The sequence below is a fragment of the Phacochoerus africanus genome, unplaced genomic scaffold (assembly GCF_016906955.1).
Source record: "Phacochoerus africanus isolate WHEZ1 unplaced genomic scaffold, ROS_Pafr_v1 Scaffold_165, whole genome shotgun sequence".
Taxonomy (NCBI): domain Eukaryota; kingdom Metazoa; phylum Chordata; class Mammalia; order Artiodactyla; family Suidae; genus Phacochoerus; species Phacochoerus africanus.
The window spans coordinates 32,702-53,976 of record NW_025927359.1 but is presented as its reverse complement, the minus strand read 5'-3'; the positions used below and the strand labels follow the sequence as shown (position 1 = coordinate 53,976).

Here is a 21,275-nt window from a genome sequence, read left to right as displayed (position 1 = left end):
GCTGACATGAGGTCACTAAGGTGGCCCCTAAGACAATGTGACGGGTGCCCCTATAGAAAGGGAAAATTTAGGCCCCGAAACACACAGAGGGAGCTGATGTGAGGTCACAGGGAAGAGATGGCCATCTGGAAGCCAAGGAGAGAGGCCTCAGGGCAAACCAAGCCTGTTTATACCTGGATCTCAGAAGGCTGGGCTCCAAAAGGGTGAATTGATAAATTCTTGTTATTTAAGCCCCATTGCCCGTGGGATTTGTGACGGCAGCTGGAGCTGACCGATACTCTCTCTCCAAAGGCCTGTGCACTCCCATGGCAGGGTGGAGTCTCAATGGAAGACACCGTCTCTGTCCCCAGCTGGGCTCCACCAGCGTCCCCACCCCTGCCTTCCTGCTGGGACAGTCTCCCTCTCATGTCCTCTCTCCTTGTCCAGGGAGTCAGAAGGAGGACCCCAACAGAAGAAGTAAGGACAGAGGACAGGAGGGGCTGTAGGCCCCCAAGGCAGGAGCAGGAGGAGTCTTTCGTTTGTTTATGTGAGACTGCAGGCTTGGTTTGTGGGGCGGCCACTGTTGGACAGGAATGCCCAGATGGCATTGGAAAGCCATGGCAAGCTGATGGAGCTGGTGGGGGAGGGGCGGCAGGTTCCAGAGAGGAGACTGGACTCTGAGGCAGAGATAGGAGCACAGGGAGCTTGGTGGATCTGCACCAAGCCTGCTGCAGGACCTCGAGCACGAACAGTAGCAGGGACAAGGGCTCTGGAGGCACAAAGGCGGTGCCAGGCCCAAGCGAGCCAGCAGCCTGCAGAGACTGGCATGGAACCTGGGTGTGAGGAGGAGGGGCCGTGGGCTGAGGGAGAGGCGTGAGCTTCTGGATCTCACCAATCCCATGGGAGAAGTAGCCGATATTGGTGAAGATGCTAGGGTAGGTGGGATGTCAGCAGTCCAAGCCCCAGCGGGCCAGCCCCACCAGAACCCCCAAACCAATGAGGTCACAGACAAGGCAACCCCCCGCCCCCCACCCCCGGAATCACCCTAGGAAGGATGGGGGACTTACTGTGAGCAACGGAGCTAGGTCAGAGGAGTCTCTGCCATCCACGGTCACTCAGGTGGACTGCTGTGAAGGTCCAAACACCGGCGTCCCGTGGAAGACCAGCCTGTTTAAGTCATGCAGGCAGGCACTGGCATCATGTTTTAGGAAGCTCCTGACTGACCCTCAGGACAATCACAGGTTTCAATCTATCAGCATGCCTGGAGAAGCCCTGGATGTCCAGAACAAGGCACTGTCCAAGGCCGAGAAGGGGCCGCTGCACCAGCAGGGCCCAAGAGAGCTGGTCTGGGAGTGGAGCCTGGCCAGCTAAGGCCCCTGCAGACCTCAGCTCTTGCAAGACCCTGGGCTGCACCAGCACACCCCTAACCTGGACCCTCTTCATTTCTCATTCCTTTAGGCATCTGGTTTTCTCTCAGTTTCTTGGTTGAGCCTTTTCAGAAGATGCCCATCCCCAGGCCAGGCGGGGGCAAGCCGGTATTGCTCAGGGAGTCGGCAGGGGTTAGAAAGAAAGCTGCTGGGACTTAGAAGAGTGAATGCTCTCGGGGCAGGGCCATCTGGTTGGAAATCTCCTCGTGTCATCAGCCAAAGGGAGGGTCTGGACCTTGTGGCTGGGGTAGAAGGGCAGGGGACATTGCCAGTTTCCAGTGCACCACAACAGGGAGTCCTGGAATAGAGTTTATGAAGAAAGAGCAAAAGGAGAGTGGTGTCAAGATACAGGAAGCACAGAGGGCCCCAAGCAAGTTGAGCCCACACAGGCCCACAGCAAGACATATTATAAAAAAATGGCCAAGGTTAAACATAAAGAGAGGGTTCGAAAGGCAGCAAGAGCAAAGCAAAGCATTCATTATAAGGGAACCCCAATAAGGCTATCTGCTGATTTCTCTACAGAAACACTGCAGGCCAGAAGGGAGTGGCAAGATACATTTAAAGCACTGAAAGGAAAAAAAATCTGCCACCTACAATACTCTATCCAGCAAGAATATCATTTAAAATAGAAGGGGAAATGAAGAATTTCTCCAACAAACAAAAGCTGAAGGAGTACAGCAATACAAAACCCACTCTAAAAGAAATACTGAAAGGGCTTCTCCAATTAAAAAAAAAAAAAAAACACGAAGAACTTGGATGGAGGAAACCACAATTGGAAAGCAGTGACTTAAAGAAGCCAGCATACAGATCTAAACATGAAGACTTAGGAAAAAAAAGAAAAAAGAAAAAACAAAAAGTCATCCAAATCATACGGAGTGGGCAAGGAAGGAAAAAAATTAGATTCTTTTTCTTATTTCAATGACGTATTTGTTCCTATATGACTATCAGGCTACAGTGAGCAGATATAGGAAGGGGTTAACATAGTAAAGAAAGAAAAAGAGGGCAAGCATAAATCAAAAGCGAACACTACATTCAAAAAACTGAAAAGAAAAGGACTCAGGCATAAAATAAATGGAAACCATCCAACCAAAGGAAAAGAAAAGAAGAAAAGAGAAACACAGAATCATCTGGAAATCAAGGCTTAAAATGGCAAGAAATAAACATCTATCAATAACCACCTGAAATCTTAATGGACCGAATGCTCCCATCAAAAGACACAGGGTGGCAGATTGGGCACAAAAGCAAAAACCTTCAATCTGCTGCCTAACAAAACTCATCCGAGGGCAAAGGACACACGTAGATTGAAAGGGAGGGGATGCGAAAAGATATTTCATGCCAATGGACAAGACAGGAAATCGGGAGTAGCAATGCTCACATCCAACAAAATCGCCTTTAAAACGAAGGCCATCAAGAAAGACAGAGAAGGACACTATTTCGTGGTTAGAGGATCCACTCAAGAAGAGGATATGACACACTTATCCCTGGAATCTAATGTATGGCACAAATGAACCTTTCCACAGAAAAGAAACTCATGGACTTGGAGAACAGACTCGTGGTTGCCTAGGGCGAGGGGGAGGCGGGGAGGGAGTGGGGTGGATGGGTGGATGGGAGCTTGGGGTTAATACATGCAAGCCATTGCCTTTGGAATGGATTAGCAATGAGATCCTGCTGTGTAGCACTGAGAACTATGTCTAATCACTTATGACGGAGCATGATAATGGCAGAAAAAAGAATGTATACATGTATGTGTAACTGGGTCACAATGCTGTACGGTAGAAAAAACATTGTATGGGGGAAATAACAATTAAAAAACACTCAACAAACACCACACTAAAGACAGTCATCAAGCCACAGGAGAAGAGAACAAGAGAGGAGGGGAAAAGACCAACAAAACCCAACCTGACACAGCTAATAAAACGGCAATAAGAATGTACAAATCAATAACGACCTTCAATGTAAGTGGACGAAATGCCCCGACCAAAAGACATAGACTGGCTGAATGGATACCAAAGAAGACTCATCTCTCTCTCTCTCTCTCCTCCTCTCTCTCTCGCTCTCTCTCTCTGTATGTGTGTGTAGATATAGGTATAGATGTATAGGTAGGTATAGATGTATAGGTATAGGTATAGATGTATAGGTATAGATGTATAGGTATAGATGTATAGGTATAGATAGATGGGTAAACTGATAGATAGATATGCTGTCTTCAGAGGCCCGTTCAGGTTTAGGGGACAGATACAACTTGGAAGTGAGGAGGATGGAAGAAAATATTCCTTGGATGAAAGCGGGAAGTAAAAGAAAGTTGGAGTAGAAATACTGACAGCAGACAAAAGAGGCCTTAAATGAAGAATGTTTAATAAGAGGCAAAGAAGGTCATTACGTAACGATCAAAGGATCAATCCAAGGAGAGGAGATAGGAATTGGAAACCTATATGCACCCAATACAGGATCACCTCAATATATAAGGCAACTGCTGCAACCTTAAAAGGAGAAATGGACACCAACACAATCATGGCAGGGGGCTTTCACACCTGACTCACATCAATGCACGGATCTTCCAGACATAAAGTCAACAAGGGAACCCAGGCCTCAAATAATGCATTAGACCAAATGGACTTAAGCCATATGTAGAGCGCTTTCCATCCAAACGAAGCTGGATACACACTCTTCTCAAGGGCACACCGAACATCCTCTAGCACAGATCCCATTCCGAGTCACAAATCAAGCCGCTGTAAATTGAAGAAAATTGAAATCCTATCCCACATCTTTCATGAACACCATTTGCTATGAGGCTAGACATCAACAACAACGAAAAAAATGGCAAAAAAACACCAACACGTGGAAACTCAACAACATGCTACTAGACAACCAATGGAGCACTGAAGAAACCAAAGAGGAAGTTTAAAAATACCTAGAAGCAAGTGACAACCAAGACATAACAATCCAAAAACCTATGGGATGCAGCAAAGGCAGATCAAAGAGGGACGTTTACAACAACACAAGCCTACCTCAGGAAACAAGGAAACTCTCCAACAAACAACCTAACATTACACCCAAAGCAACGAGAGAAAGACAAGCAGAAGGGAAGACATCCTAGAGATCAGAGCAGAAATGAAAGAGCAACAAAGAAAACCATAGGAAAGATCAATGCATCTACAACTGGTCTTTGAAAAGATCCACAATATGGATAAACCCTTAGCCAGACTCATCAAGAAAAAAAGAGAGGACTCAAATCAATAAAGTTCAAAATGAACACCAGACTCCAATGGACATCCCAGAATACAGAGGATCAGAAGAGACCACTAAAAGCAACCATATGACATCCCAGAAGAAATGGACAAATTCTTAGCAAAGTGCAATCTTCCAAGACTAAACTCAGATGAGACAGAGAAGATAACTGGACTGATACCAAGAACTGAAAATGACATTGTGATGAAAAAACTTCCAGCAGGAATTCCCGTGGTGGCTAAACTGTGATGAACCTGACCAGTATACAAGAGAATGCACGTTCAATCCCTGGAATTGCTCAGTGGGTTAGGGACCCAGGATTGCCATCAGATAGGGTGCAGGTCACAGACGCAGCTCGGATCTGGCATTGCTGTGGCTCTGGCTGGCAGCTGCAGCTGCAGCTCCAATTCCGCCATAGCCAGGGTATTTCCATATGCCATGGGTATGCCCTAAAAAGACAAGAAAAGGCCAACCCCCCGACTCCCCCAGTTTCCCCACAAACAACCTGAGGTCTTCACATATACGTACCCAACAGGGGCCTGGATACAAACACCGACCAGTTGTACACATTCAATACTACGTATACAGGCTCACCAAACCCAGCAAGTACACCGTTGTCTCACACACAGCCCATAGGCAAGGCCACAGCCCTACAGTACTTCTAGTCCAGGATTCGAGAACACGCACATCGCCTATATGATTTCTTGATTCCCAAACACACAGGCCTACCTCTGTCGTCCCTCAGAATACATACTACACAGGCCCCAGGGAGTCAGATGCGCACACAGCCACAACTGGCCCACACTTGCTGATACACATGTACAATTCTCAAACACCTATGGACACGCACATGCAAATATTCCCAACCCTTGAACGTGCAGATGCCCCAAACACTAGACATTGTGCCACCTCTCCAAAACACAACCACCCTGCTCCTCCCCCAACATAGAAACAAAAGGACACTGCACCTGTGTGTGTGTGTGTGTGTGTGTGTCAAATGCACAGGCATTTCAGCCCTCACCCTCAATGTAGACACACAATCTCTTCGTACCTAGTACCTGTACAAACACCTCAGCATTCTGCAAAGGAACAACCGTGGCACACTCCCAACACCTCCACACCATATGAACAAAACTTGGTCATTCATGCACCTGGTGATAGACACACAAACAAGTATACACACGTGAGACACATGGACCTATCGCCAGCAAGCCTCATAGGAAATGACTTGCATATATCAAACGATACTAGGAGCCAGCTCATCCATCTGCAACTCCTAACAAATAACCATAGCACATATTTCTCACACCTAGAAATGCACGTCTCCAACGCCCCTGCATAAACAGAGAACCTCATCTCTCCGTCAGAAGCACACATACCCACTTCCCCACATAGATAAGCCTAACATGTCCCTCCCGAAAACTACAATTGCATAGCCCCAGCAAATATGCCTCCAAGTGCCCATGCCCCTTGAATACACGCCCAAACGCACCACACACACAACTCTCCAAAAGCCCCAAGCAGACCCACAATTACTCAGTACACGACACAACTGCAAACCTAGCACCCTGCACAGGAACGTCCTTTGTTCCAGATTCACATATAACACACTCTCTGCATGCCCATAACCCCACACTCCCCAAGGCTCACACCGCATGCCCTCTTCCAGCATGCAGAATCCAGAAGCATACCAACACAGCACACCTACCTACATAACATTCACCAGTCCCAGAAGATAGTCAGACTTGCCCTCTACACATCAAAAGACACACGCACACACAGCTCCTGAACATTTACTACACACAAAAGCAAAGAGCCAGACGACACGCCGTGAATACACAAATAATCATCCTAAACATAAGGATAGAGTAGGATCCTTAAAGAGCAGAAAACTCCCACTGGGGACGGACTAAAGACAAGGTTTAAAGGAGTCTTTGAAACTGTCTTAAGCTGATGGCCACTCAAGAAAAGTAACCCAGCAATGATTTACACGACTTGAAGGAAGACCAGATGCATCTAAGTGCCAGACACGCTCAAGACACAACCCCCAAGAGTTAAAGCTCAAGACAACAGATATGGAGATCGAGTCCTGCTGCATGAGGTCAGGGAGAGAACAGTCCTTGACAAGTAGCATCTCTGCACCTCACCAAGACAGAAATACAGGTGAAAGGGGACACGACTAGGTAAAAGAGGACAGCATATGGAAACCTGAGATGAATTACCCTATTTTATATGTTACCAAACTCCTGGGAATACACACAGACTTGAAAATAGCACTGTGACAGTCCAGTGCACACCATCCAGACAGGGCACAATGTGGAACTGAGGATGGAAGCCTTGCTATCCGCCCCCAAATGAGGAAATGAGGAAGAAGGCAGTCTTCTCCCTTCCCCACTGTTCCTTTGATTCCATGAATGTAGCTCTCTTGGTTCTCTCGGCTGCTCTGCTCCCTGGCCAGCTTACTTGCATCTCCCACGAGGGTCTAATGCTAATAAACTCACTCTTCACCTGGTGCTTTGCTTCATGCCAAATTCTTGCTGCAACGAAGCAGAAGAACCTGAGCTTCATCAAATCCTGACACCAGGTGGGGGGGTCTGACTGCAAAGACAGTGGGCTCGAGGTGTTCGTTTGTGGCGCAGAAGGTTAAGGATCCCGAGTTTTCACCGCAGTGGCCCAGATTGCTGCTGTGGCACTCCATCCTAGGACGGGGAAACTCCACATGTGGCAGATGCCACCAAAAAGAAGAAGTCTGTGTGCTCGAATCCTCTCTGAACCTGGGATCCTGGGTTCAAGTGCCAAGCTGAGGGGGAGGTAGATTCCAGTCCCACTCTCAGTTTTGGCTGGGGTCAAGTCCCAACCACGAAGTTTCACTACATGCCCAAATGTACAAATAAACAGATTGTACACCCAAGCGAATAGGCTCCCATACTTACCTAACATTGCCCTTGTGCATAGGCAGATAATCCTACCAAGTCCACCACGAGACACACAATCCCCACCTTCATGGGGGAAAACATCACAGGAAAAATATGCCCCTGAACACCAACTTACAAACACCTGAATGCCAGCTCCTGGAGTATGCCTCTGTCACATCTCGGCACCCTCCAGAGACAACACTCCCCCTTAAAAAGGCTCACAAAAACACAGGCATGATCGCCCCTTATACACACATATCCATAGACAAAACCCAACCAACCCTCACATCTGACGGATTACCGGATTCCCGACAACCAAGTAAACATGCACCAATCCCCTCTAGGCTTGCAGACCCACCATGAGTCACATCAGACTACAACTAGGTGGTCAGCACTACATTCAGCAAAGTTGCCCCCATCACTGACCCAAGCATGCCGTTTGAACATAAGTGCTGACTGATATTGTTTTGTGCAAAAGGAAGACACCAGTGAAACTAGGAGCATGGACGGTACATCTTCACTCCTTTGCCCGTGACCTGAGCTACTTCTTGCAAACTGCATGAGGGTTTTCAAATTGGAAATTCTTCCTTCTAGCATTCCCACTCTTTTTTTTTTTTAATATATATATATTTTTATTTTCCCGCTGTACAGCAAGGGGGTCAGGTTATCCTTACATGTATACACTACAATTACATTTTCCCCCCACCATTTCTTCTGTTGCAACATGAGTATCTAGACAAAGTTCTCAATGCTATTCAGCAGGATCTCCTTGTAAATCTACTCTAAGTTGTGTCTGATAAGCCCATAGCTTTCCCACTCTTTAGGACGGTGGGCGCACTGGAATGGCACATGTTTTAATCGCTCACACACTTTAGTCACCTGCCTCCGTAGGCCCCGCAATCCCTGAAGACTTCCAGCAGCCTGATCCACAGTGCTGCCAAAAGCTGTGGTGGAAACACTGCTCCGGACCTGAGCTCCATGCAGGCATGAACCCACTCGGAGGAGGGCCCAGATGTCCTGCAGCATGCACAAGAGTGCAGAGCGGTCACACCCAGCGGGTGAGGAGTCCCCATATTCCTTAGCAGGGCCCTCACAGAATGAATTCTAAAGGCCGCCACGACTGGCCCCGCCCCCAGGCGGCTCCCCTGTTGGGAAACCGCCCTCTGTGCTCCCTGGTGCGCTACTGGCTTCCCCAGCGGACCCACCTCAACAGACACTAGGAGCCGCTGGAGGACGGTAGTCTCTGTGCACGACGGCCCAGTCAGCAGTGGACACGTGCATGTGTGCAGGCAGGGGGCATGGGAAGAGCTGGCCCAGGAGCTCACTACCAGAGAGGACTGTAATGGAGGATTTGCATTTGCTCTCTTCTCCCTGGGAACTTCTGTGGCCATCTCTTCTTAAAACCTATCTCTTGGGAGATGAGCCCCCACGTTCACATTGCATATGTGAAACCCATGCATTTAGATAGGATCCGCATAAAAGAGTTTGGAGAGATCCAGCCTAAGCACAGAATCCTCAAATTGGGCCAAGTACATTCATGCCCTTCGGGCTGCAGTACCTTGGGTTTTGTATACTGTTTTTTTTCTTTTTTTCTTCTCTAGAAACAGAAGGTTCTTTTCCCTAGCAAATTGGATGGATCCATTAAAGAACCACTCTAGCAAGGAATTCTAGACCTGGGAAACTCTCTTCAGAGATGTTGCTCCTGTCGCCATGCCTAGAGAATTTTGCAAATGCATCTGTTCTACTCGAATGTTTATTCGTCATGTATTTCTTTAATACACGGAGGTTTTGCAACAAAGGTTGATGCACAGGTGTTTCCTTTGTAAGGTTTTGGTTATACTGGTGAGCTAAACTGGACCCTCTTGGCCAATCGCAACACAGCAGGTACTCTGGGAACAATATTACTCTCCCTCCCTACTTTTTGGACTACTTCATAGAGTTTCAGTTGACAATCCAACAAACAGTATGTAGGAGCAGATTCACCGTACTGACCTGACATTGTAATGCTCACCAAAGAAACCGGAACCATCTGATCCCTTTTCTGGTCAGCTGCAACATCAGAGCACTTCTTACTCAACAGGATACCGCTGAAGCCCCTTACATCTAACAACACGAAGAGCTCCCAAGGGCACAGACTTGAAAAGTCCACAAGACACAAACCTGGTATCTCTCGGGGCCTTTAAATTTCCATGCGGGAGTGGAAGATTCACTGTCTTCTGATGCTAGAGATCCATTTGCAGAGATGTTTCTCCTCAGTTTTCAATGCCTGCCCCAAAGCGCTCTGCAGGAACAATCAGAGGACATGGTCCAAAGGACGTTGAGATACCCACTTCCATGACTGGTTTCCCTAACTACAGTGTAGCTAATTAGATAATCTCTGCCTCTGGGATGTAGGGATGTAGGATTTTGATGTAGTATACAAAAAAAAAAAAGAGAAAACAGAAAAAAGAATGAGTTTGTGTCATGGTGCAGTGCAACCAAATCTGACTAGGAACCATGAGGTTGCAGGTTCCATCCCTGGCCTGGCTCAGTGGGTTAAGGATCGGGTGTTGATGTGAGCTGTGGTGTAGGTTGCAGACATGGCTCGGATCTGGCATTGCTGTGGCTCTGGCATAGGCCAGGGGCCACAGCTCTGATTGGACCTCTAGCCTGGGAAGTGCCATGTGCCGAAGGTGCAGCCCTCAGAAGACAAAAGACAAAAAAAAAAAAAAAAAAGGAAAAAAGAAAAAGAAAAAAGACTGCAGAATCGGGAGCATTGTGTTTCCACAAGGCAATGTTTGTATCCGTGCCCCTGAGATGACTCATTCCAATATGACATCTGGGGAGGGAGTGGGGTGGGTTGGTAGATGCAAATGATTGCCTTTGGAATGGATTAGCAATGAGATCCTGCTGTGTAGCACTGGGAACTCTGCCTAGTCACTTATGATGGAGCATGTGCCTGTGAGAAAATAGAATGTGTACATGCATGCGTACCTGGGTCACCATGCTGTGCAGTAGAAAAAAAAAAACTGTATTGGGGAAAAAAGAATTCAAAACCAAACAAAAAACCCCTCACACATACTACGTCTGAGCTATACGTGAGACTCTTGCAACTAATTGCGTGAATGGCTGAAGAAGGGGAGGAAGCAACAAGGACGCCCGCCCTTCTTGAATGCCTGGGTACAATGCTTGCCTCAGCAATCTTCTCATATGAAGTTCTTGTTTGAAAACCCTTGAAATGTTTCTTCATTATAAAAGCTCAGATACAGAGCAATACTCCCAAGGTGTTTATTTTTGCAATGCCCCATCAAGAGTTTCTTGATACAAAGCTCACCATGGCATTGCATGAAATACTCTCACCTCAGCTTCTCACCCTCTTTTGAGTCCATTTTCCTTTGCAAGGGGCAAGAAGCTTCTGAAGCACCCACACAAGTCTTTTTCTCAAGGTGGAACAGTCCTTGAAACCTCTCTTTCCTTCCCCAACACCCTAACATCAGGAGGAATTGTAGTTCTGCCACAGCAGAGAGGGACTCTTGCCTCCCAAGAGATTTGGTTGCAGTCCTAGTAGGTTTCCAGCCCTCACCTCCCTTGACAAGTTCCTGAGTCCTCGCTTCTCACCACACAAAACACAAATACTCATTCCTATCGTTTGCATCGTGATAAGCTGACCTTAACTCCCAATGTGAAAATAAGATTCAGAGAACTTTGTTTCATTTGTGTTTCCGTTTTGCTGTGTAAGGGATGCTACCGTGAGTCCCATGCAGACAGGACCATAGGCAATGATGAGCCTCGATTCTAAAGAGCAAGGGCATGGGATGCAGACAGGAAATGCACCAGCTTTTAAGCAGGGCTTGCAGGCTAGGACGTCGACGGGAGTGGGTTTGTACACGTGGAGATTGGACATTGGTGGATAAAATGCTGGCACTGAGTCAAGGGCCACACCCACTTCACGGGCAGTGGATTTTTTAACACCTGCAAAAGCCAGCAGCTCCCACTGTGGCTCAGCAGACATCAACCTGCCCAGTATCCATGAGGATGCATGCTCGATCCCAGCCTCCTTCAGTAGAATAAGGATCCGGGGTTGCCGTGAGCTGCGCTGTAGGTCCCAGACACAGCTTGGATCCCACATTGCTCTGGCTGTGGCATAGGCCTGCAGTTGCAGGCCCGATGTGACTCCTAGCCTAGGAACTTCCATAGGCAGCAGGTGCGGCCCCAAAAGGAGAAAGCAATAAAAAGAAGGGAACCCCCCCGCCCCCCACATCTCTAGGACATCCCAGTTCTTTCACAGAAGGAAAGAGAAGATTTTGTCTTCTTGTCCCTTACTTCTGTCCTTAACCCCACGAAGCACAAACACTCAATAGTATACCCTGGCTCTTCCATTTCCATTTCATCCAAAGAGCCTGCAGATTTTGGGTCCCTTTGCCATTTCATTTTGGGTTGGACCAAAATGCACCTTTCAGTCTCTACTCCAAGCTCTCATCCTCTCAAGAACTGCCCACTCCTAATAGCCTAATATGTTACCCTTTTTGGCTAGTCTTGCCAGATACATGCAGATTCTGAGGGAAAGGTAAATTTCAGATAAGTAGGGAAAGTACTTGCAGTAAAGATATGTCCAAAATGTTGCACGGGACACAGTTCAGGCTAAATGCAGGCACTGTGTATGGGAAATGAAAAATTCAAATGGAGCTGGACATTTACTATTGTTATTGCCTGTCCTTGACCACTCTGCCCTTTCAGTACTTTGAATTTCAAGAGGATGTAGAAACTCCCGTGACAAAAACTAGTCCAGTAACAGAGGAGCCACGATATCAGTATGAAGGCAACCAAAGTAAAGATACTCAGATATACTGGGACATGATTTAATTTTCTGTTTTCCTTTTTTCCTTTTTTGCAAGATGAACTCTTTGATCTTATAATATGTTATGTTTTCCATTGTAGTTGATTTACAATGCTTTGTCTATTTTGGCTGTACAGCAAAAGGACCCTGTCATACAGACAGAGGTGTGTACATATATATATCTATACATAGATATGTATATATAGATATATATATGTATAAATATATAGATACATATATATAGATGTGTATATATATGTATTTATATTATACACATATAATCATTTTCTCACTATCCTGCAACATTTTCCATCACAAGTCCAAGATGCAGTTCCCTGCGCACATTTTAATTTTCAACCAGAGACAAAGCAATACTTCTTGAAAAGGCAAACGGATTGCATTCAATTTTCCTTGCCCAAACTGTCTCTGAAAAGATTTCAATGAAACAGGTAACACTGATTTCCGTTTGGAAAGAGGACTGAGTGGACAGGGGAAAGAGGTGGGGAGGAGGACTCAACACTGCATATTCTATTTTGCACAAGTGGATTGTGATCCCGGAGAAGGGATGACTTGTTGAAAATGTGACATTAAATCATTTAAAAGGTAAAACATACAGTACTTACCAGCAATGTCGTAATATGGGAAACAAGTCAGAGTGATCTCTGGTCTTGGACACGTGGGCTGTGCAACGGCTTTTTGGATGGACTGGGCCTTTCCAGCACACAGGAACGTGAGTAAGGTGGGTCCTGCTGGATGCTGGTTGCCACACAAGGACCGCTTCTTTAGGAAACATGGACATACACCAATCACAAATGGTGGGTCTGCTGAGAGAAGCCAAATTTTAAACATTGTGTTCCAGGCGGCCATGAATACCCAAGTGTTTATCAGACGATAAATGGCGAATTTTGTTCAGAAAGTCTAGCCTCTGGGGATGTAAGTCAAGAGCCAGGACGGAAGCAGAGCGGGTTGAGGGACAACAACTAGGTTGATGGATAAAGAAGTGAAAGGGAACATCCAGACAAACCTTGGTGCTGTGACTCTGAAAACCAACCCATACATTGCCCAAAGAGGCGCTCAACAATTGTCTGGCCACTGCATAAGGCGGAAGAAACGTCTGGTTCTTGCCTACCTGCAGAGGCCAGCATGGAATGGTACCCCACCCCCACCCAGGCTCACCTGCCCTCGGCCCCTCCCCCACTGCAGAATGTCTCGAGGCCCACGTTCTACTGTTGAGATTCAAACTTGGGCTCCTTTACTTGCATCCTGAGCGTCTGCTGGAGCAGGTCACTCGCTGGGTCCTGCCCTTGACTGTTCACGTTGAGGCCGCCAGCCCGTGGTGGTCCGGGCCCACGCCTGTGGGAATGGCTTCAGGAGGAGGTAAGCCTCTAGACGGGGGCTGTTTTCTGAGAGAAAGTGCCTCCCTCAAATCCCTGGGTTTCCGTTGGGACCCTTCACTGTGGACACGGAGTTGGACTGAAGGAGAGGAAGGAGAGAGCACTACACCCCAGGGACATCTCACCCGGGGAGCCTGGGGACCTGCAGAAACCTGAGCCTGTCCTGGGGAGGACAACAGCTTGGAGGCGGATAAAGAGGACTTGCTCTGGTTGGGGAGGCAGGATGGCAGCAGGCAGGTGGCAGTTTCTAGAAGGGAGACAAGCCGCTTGGAACGTGTGTGTAGCCAGTGTCCTGTTGCTGGCACCGGGAGGGTCACGGGGAAAGCCTAGCCCTGCCTCGAGGTCCTTAGGCATCTGAAGCTCGCCTCACCAGATCTCTCTAAGGGATTTGAGCTGGAGCATACTCTGTCTAATGGGGGCGTGGAATGAGAGGGTATAGTCAGAAAACGATTCAGTGCCAGGGGGTGTTGTCTGTGGCCACATGCTCATTAAAGTGTCCTCTCTGAGCTGGGCAGGATGTGACTCTCGCTGCCACCGCCCAGGACTTTTCCCTCCATCCAGCCCAGAACTCACTTCTCAGGTCAGGGAACTGTGGCCTTGGATGCCACAAGGGATGGGCAGCCATGTGACTTCACCCAAGCTAGGACTCGTGTTCCTGAGTTGTTCTGTATTGGTTTCCCTTTTGTGGAAATACATCTCTTCAGACATTGCTCATCGTGTCAGGTATCTCACGGCAGAAGCTGAGGCCTGACTTTGAGATGAAGAGTGTGTTCCTATTTCAAGTCACTACTTCAAGGGCATGGACCACATGAGGAGAGTTGTTGGTTCAGGTGGAATGCCTATGAAGGCGGCTTCCTTTGTAATGCGGGGGCGGGGGGGGGGGCGGCGGGTGGCAGGGGGAAGCGGTGTAGCGCAGAAGCAGGAAGATGATCTAGTCTGCTACTCTGAAACCTCCTAGGACACCTGTGGAGACTAATTAGGTGCATCGTGGTATGTACCCTCCTTCTCCTGGACAGACAGTTTTCTCACAATGGCACCTGACTCCTGCCTGATTCTCAGTTTGTCTTCACTTTCCATTATTGGGAGCTGGAAGGGGAAGGACCACAGGCAGCCTGTACTCCCATGACCCATGTAATGTGAGCCACCCTGGGCCCGTGCTCATCTTCTGCGGCCAACCCTGGATGGGCAATGACAGGAATGCAGGGGACACACACCTACTTCTCAGACTTCTCTCTGAGGAACAGAACTGCATGGTGGGAGTGATTCAGGGCCGTCGGGATGGGGTGGCACAACTTAGCCGCTGTGAAGTGTCCACTCTGAGTGGTTCTGAGAGGCAGGTGCATGCTTGGTGGGGGTGTTCTGTGTTTGTCTAAGGTTTCTGTGTGCAGACTGATCTTCTCAGCCTTTGAGATTTGTTTTGTGAGGTCAGGAAAGAAAGACCGAACAGATGTGTGCTGAGCATCGAGAAAGGAAGGGTTGAGGAGGAAGTGAGGCCCCAAGACTTTAGACAGTGCCGGTCCATCAAAGGCCTTACGGTGCCCGGAAGGACCTTGGAGAAGGCCCCTACCTGCTAGTGACCTTGCTGAGGGGCATGCTCAGAGTAGATGGCCTCTCAGGTCCAGGACGTGGGGACAGCCTGTGAGGGCGAGGTGCCAGGAAGCTCCTCCGGGAGGCTCTCCAATCACTGCTGCTGAGCTGAGCGCTTCTTGGTAGGCAGGGCCAGGGAACTTGGTGTGAGGCATCAAGGTCACCAGGGAAGTCATTCTCAACCGGAAGTCAGACCATGAAAGTCCCTCCAAGGCATCTGCACAACACACAGGTTCCTCTGTCCAAATGCCCTCTCCCGCTGAGGTGTACACTCTGAGTCCCCAGAGAGCTTCCGTCCAAGTTGCCCATTCTCCTCCTCCATTCCCCCCTTTCCTTTCTCTCCACAGCATCTCCACCGCTGGGCACGGATGTGGTCATGCACCCTGGGGCCTCACGGTCCTATCCTCCACTCACTCCTGGCTCCCAACCCCAGCCGGCTTGGGCGCAGCCCCTGCCACCGCCCATGGCCCCATTACTCCTGCCCGGCAGCACCCTGTTGCAGCCAGCTCACCCCGGGACACCTCGGGGGGCTCCTGCTGACCATGGCCCCATTGCCCCAGGGATTGGCAACATCACGGTCCCAGTCTGGTCAGGAGGGAGGTCAGCATCGCCCCACCAGACTCAGGCCTTTGGGCGTCCTCGGGCCCCACTCAATAGGAATGCTTCCAGGGCCCTCAGGGGGAGTGCCTTGTGTCCTGCCCCCCTTTGCATAGCAACCCCTGCAGGGGACAGTGTTGTGGCCGCCCCGGCTGTTGCAGCAGCTCGGGCTGGCAAGGGAGGGTTGGCCCCAGGCCTTCCTCCTCAAGCTGCACCACCAGCTGCCCAGATGGCCTTCATCCTGCCCCCAGGGAGCTCTGGGCCATGGCCACATGGCACCTCTGGGGCAGGCAGCCTGCATGCCTCCCAGCACAGGGGCCCTCGGGAGGACGCCTGTGACCATAGAGCGTCTATCAGAACTTCCGACGCTGGCAGCGCTTCAAGTCCCTGGCCCGGAGCCACCTGCCCCAGAGCCCTGATGCGGAAGCTCTCTCCTGCTTTCTCATGTAAGTGATCTCTCAGGCCCTCATTAGCTCATCTGGAGCCTTCACATATAGAGGAACTTGGCATGGACTCCCCGCTTAGGTTTCCAGGGATCCTTCAACCTAGAAAGGAGGAGGAGGGTTGACAGCAGTGCCCATGCTATTGAGGAGGCATGTTTTCACTCCAGATGTGTCACACGTCCAGTCCATGACATCCTTTCCGTGCCTTAGCTCAGCTACCACCACCATGCGAGACCAGTTGTCTTACTTTCTGCAGTTCCATGGTAACATTTAGTGCAGAAGAGCAGCCCGAGAGGGTCCTGCTCTGATGTGAGGAGCCAAAGTTTGAATGGGACCTACTTCTCTGGTGCTACCTCCTTTCAACATGGACCTGGGCATGTGGCGGCCAGTGGGTATCACTTCAGATAAGGCTTAGGACATTCAGGCCCAGGACAGAGCTTTCTGCATGCCTGGTCCTTGTCCTGAAGAATTCCGGCTAGAAAGGGGAGGTGGTAGAGCTCTCCTAAGGGCAAGGGTCTATCCTCCTAGAGCTGTGAGCCTGGCAGGAACTTCCCTCCTAGCCCTGAGGTCCCTCAGAAAAGGGGGCCTAGGCCATCGAGTTCAGAGGACCGGGCAGAAGAATCTTTTGGGCTTCTCGGACCTGTTAGCAGGTAGCCTGGCACCTGCCTTCCCTCATTGATATTGCTGCATTTTATATGAGATGGCAGCCCCCCCCCCCCGCCTGGCCACAGTGTCCCGGCTATAGCCAGGGAGTGGACAATCATCCTCTGGTGAGTGTGAGGCGGTGGCAACAGTCACCAGGAAGGCTTGTCTTTGCTCTCCAGACAGCCTCCTCTCACCCTCTTGAGCCTGGGTTTGACTGTGTTGGGACACATGGAGGCCTTGGGGCTGGGTGGGGTTGGGCAGTGGGGGCTGGGCTGTACCAGGAGACTGACCCTGAGGGCTTGCAGCCCAGTGCTTCGCACCCTGGCTCGCCTAAAGCCCACCATGACGCTGGAGGAGGGAATGCGGCGGGCCACGCAGGAATGGCAGCACACGAGCAACTTTGAGAGGATGCCCTTTTATGAAATGGCAGCAAAGTGAGTCAGTGTCCGGGGGCGTGGGCTACATGGTGGGGTGGGTGGTGGGTGATGGGGAGACCCCAGGGCAGGATCTGGCTGTGGTGGTGATAATCAGAGAGGATGCAAGAGGAGGCTGGCTCCTCACACCTATTGTTCCCTGAATCCCCGAATCCTATCACCCTCCGGAATCCCCTCTGCCACCTGGAGAGCTTGGCTCTTCCACCCTGCCTGTCCCAGGAGCTCTGCCCTACCCTGATGCTGACATGGGGAGGCCTCAGGATGGCCTTGGGAACCCTGGCAGCCCAGGAGGTGGCCACCTGCAGGCACAAGGGGCTGTGCAGGGGTGTGGTCTCCACCCGGCAGCCTGGCACCCCTTCATGCTGGGTGCCTGGCAGCCACTGACCTAGCATGTGGTATGCCTCTCCTCATCAACGGTGGCTGGAATGGGCAACTGGGCATCCTTGGGGAAGCCCATGGGTCTCTGGCCCTCCCTGTGATTTCTGCACGTGAACCCCCTAGTTTCTAAACAAAACCAAAGGAGCACCACGCAGAGGCAAGTGACACCGCTCCTCTAAGTTTAGTATCCCCTCTCCAGCCTGTGCTGGGCCCTGTCTCACGTGTGTTTTCCCGGACTCTCACGCCCAGCCCCGGGTTCTGGGTTCAGGCAAAGGGCCCTGTGGGGACACACGCCTGACCAGGCCGCTGGCTGTCTCCATTGTTTGGCTCAGGCAAGGTCTGGGGGGCCATGAGCAGGGTCCCCCCAAACCACCATGGGTCCCCTAGGCCTGGTTCAACACAGTAACCTGGGTCTCTGCTGGGCCACGCCTTCCATCTCCAGGGCTGGCGAGGCAGGAGGTGGCCCAGATCTTGTACCTGCCCCAGAGCGGCTCCCTGCTGGGACAGCACCTCACAGGGCCCTGACAGCCCCAAGGACACCCTCTCCTCACCCCCTCAGTCCTGCTGCCCTGGGTGGGCTCCAGAGCCCAGGCCTTTTTCTCACTGTGGCCTGTCCCTCAACATCCCCCAGGTTCATGGAATTTGAGGCAGAGGATGAGATCCGGATGGAGAACTTGTCATGCACGAAGGGGGTGCAGGGCATGCCTCCTCCAGCTCCACCAAAGCCGGCTCCTCAGGAACCCACATCCCGCAAACTGGGCACTCGGCCAGTTAACCACCTTCCCACTGGAGGTCAAGGCAAAGGTACTAGGGGCCTAGGAATGGCCACTGTCCCCAGGCTGGTCCTTTTCCCTCAAGGGGGCATTGACCTTTCAACAAGAACAGCCCCTGAGGGGGGTCTCAGCGGCCCTCTCTCCCTCTGGGGTATGAATGTGGCCCGTTTGGAAACTGATCACCCTCCTCCCTGTCTAAGGGGCCCCTGTGCAATCTGCCTAACATGTGTGCTGGTGGGGAGACCCCTGGTCATTTGAGGTTCCACACATCCTCGCACATGACTTTTAGAGGGTCCTCCTTTTCTCTGGCCTCCCACCAAGCACGAGGCTCTGGCTGGCCCTGACCCCGCCCACACCCATGTCCATGGCCCCCCCACCCCCAACACTGCCCTCCCCTCTACCTGCTCCGGGGTCAGCTTCTGGGTGCTGGATCCCCTCACCTTCCCTTCCTCCTGCTCTGCCTCAGCCTGTGCTCCAAGGAAACACGGCCCCAGGGTCCAGCCCACACGCCCAAGGCCACGCAGATCCCGGCAGCCGCTGGAGAACAAGGCCCTCAAGGAGAGCCCCCCTGAGGCTGTGAGAGAGTGTGGGGACATCATGGAGGCACTGGTGGGTCCTGGGCCCTCAGCCACGGGGGAGTCAGATGCGGAATGTGGAGAGGAGGGAAATGACCTGGCGCAGGACGAGGACGGCACCTTCCCGGACCCGGAACTCCTCAGCTACATTGACAAGCTGTGTTCCCAGGAGGACTTTGTCACCAAGGTGGGCTGGGCCTGCAGTCTGGGTCTATAGGATTCCAAGGAGAGGTCCTCTTGGCACCCTAGTTCTGGCTTTGGCCCAGGACAATGGGATTTATGCTCTGTTCCTTGATCCTGAGATCTGCGTGTGATCCTGGGTGTCTGAGTGTACCTATGTGCATAGGATGTGTATATGTGGATGTATATGTTTGCACATGTGTGTCCCTCTCTGTACGCCTTTGTGACTGTTTCTGTGCATGTGTGTTTGAGCTTTTGTGCACGTGTCTGCACGTGCAACTGCTTCTGAGTGTGTGTGTGTGTTTATGTGAGTGTAGACAATTCCCATGACAGTTTGAAAGCTCCCCCTTTGTGAAGGGGACTCTGGATCGGTCTCTGCTTTTCACTTTCCCCCACACGTCTTCCTGCCTCCCGGGTCCCTCCTGCCGAGGATGCTCACAGCCTCTTCCTTCTGTCCCAGGTGGAGGCGGTCATTCACCCCCGATTCCTGGCAGAATTGCTTTCCCCAGAACCAGAGCTGGATCTCTCGGCCCTGGCTGAGGAGCTGGAGCAGGAGGAAGGACTCTCCCCTGAAGAGGTGGCCGGGGGAGGGAGCGACACTCAGGGAGACTGGGGCAGGGGGGAGCCCAGGTGACCCAGGAAATCCAGGAGGCAAGGACCCAGGTCAGCCAGGGCAGAGGAGGGACCCAGAGCAGGAGGCCCTGAAGGCTCTGCCCCTCCCTCCCCTGACTGAGAGGCCCTGCACCAGGGAGGCTGCCCAGGTGGGTGCAGGGCAGGATGAATGGAAGAGGAGGAGGGGAGCCGGGGAGGGGGCAGGGACCCTTCTGGGGGGAAGGTCCAGGAGGAAGGCAGGAGTGCCACAGGGTCTGTATCGGGATGTGAGTCCCATCTCACCTCCCCCTGCCCACAACCCCCGGCTCTCCCTGGAGGGTGCAGAGCGGTCACTGTCCACCTCCCTCCCGCCAGCTGGTGCAGAAACGAGCCCTGGCCTCGAAGGAGGAGGACGGGGTGCCGGCCACCCCCAATCACAGGGCACCCCAGCTGGACTCAAGCCCTTCCGAGTCTGCTGCCGGCCAAGATGCCCAGAGGAACGAGCAAGGCCCACAGCCCGGGGCCAGAGATGAAACCTGTACACCCCAGATGGATTTCCACGGCCATCTAAGGCACCGCCAGACAGACAGGGGCCTGTTCAGGCACAAAGGCCCTGTGCCCTCTCCAGGACATCAGGAGTCCCCTCAGTCTGGAACTGCACAGCCCTTTCCTCGCCAGGGCACAAAGCGCTCGGGCCCTCCATCAGGACCCAGGGCCAAAAAGGTTCTCAGGGAGGCCTCTCCGCCTAGCGGAGCCCCAGGGCCGGGTCAAGGGTTCAGTGAGGATGAGGAGGAGCTCCCCAGCCTGGCCTTCCTCTTGGGCCTTCACCACAGCCTGCTGCCCTGGGGGCGGCCACAGAGCCCTGTCCCTGCCTCGGGTCTTGTCTGCCCTGGGGGGCTGGGGGCCCAGCAAGCTTCCCAGGCCCCCTTTCCCCAGAGAATGGGCCTCAGCCCAGGCCCCCCGGCAGCTGCCAAGTCTAGGAAGCGGGCTCTGTGTGGAGGCCCGGCCGCTGCTGAGAAGCTGCCCAGGCCTAGGGCTGACCTGCGAGGCTCTGGGAGGCCCGCCCTGGCTCTGGGGCTGGTTGGCCCTTCAGAGCCCCAAACGAGCAGGTGTGACCCATCTGTCACAGGGAGGAGGAGGAAGTGGCACTGCAGCCAGGAGGGAACAGTGGGCCAGCCCAACAGGGCAGCCCCCATGGAAGCCTTGGGCTCCTCCAGGTCCCAGCAACCATCCTGGCTGACATAGGGGCGGGGAGGAAGGACAGAATGACCAGGGCCAGGAGGGGGGTGGGGTTGGGTGGGGTTAGGTGGTGG

General features: G+C 51.7%; 1 protein-coding gene across 1 annotated transcript; it reads left to right on the top strand.

Moving 5' to 3' along the window:
• Nucleotides 1–1,236: 1,236 nt before the first annotated feature.
• On the top strand, nucleotides 1,237–20,711 carry LOC125119160 (NUT family member 2G-like). Its single transcript, XM_047766010.1, is given in 12 exon segments — nucleotides 1,237–1,323; nucleotides 13,696–13,742; nucleotides 15,287–15,375; nucleotides 15,694–15,912; nucleotides 16,060–16,278; nucleotides 16,281–16,389; nucleotides 17,337–17,465; nucleotides 18,475–18,647; nucleotides 19,083–19,378; nucleotides 19,832–19,948; nucleotides 20,338–20,465; nucleotides 20,591–20,711. Coding segments are annotated over 12 exon segments (1,734 nt in total).
• The last annotated feature ends 564 nt before the right edge of the window (nucleotides 20,712–21,275 follow it).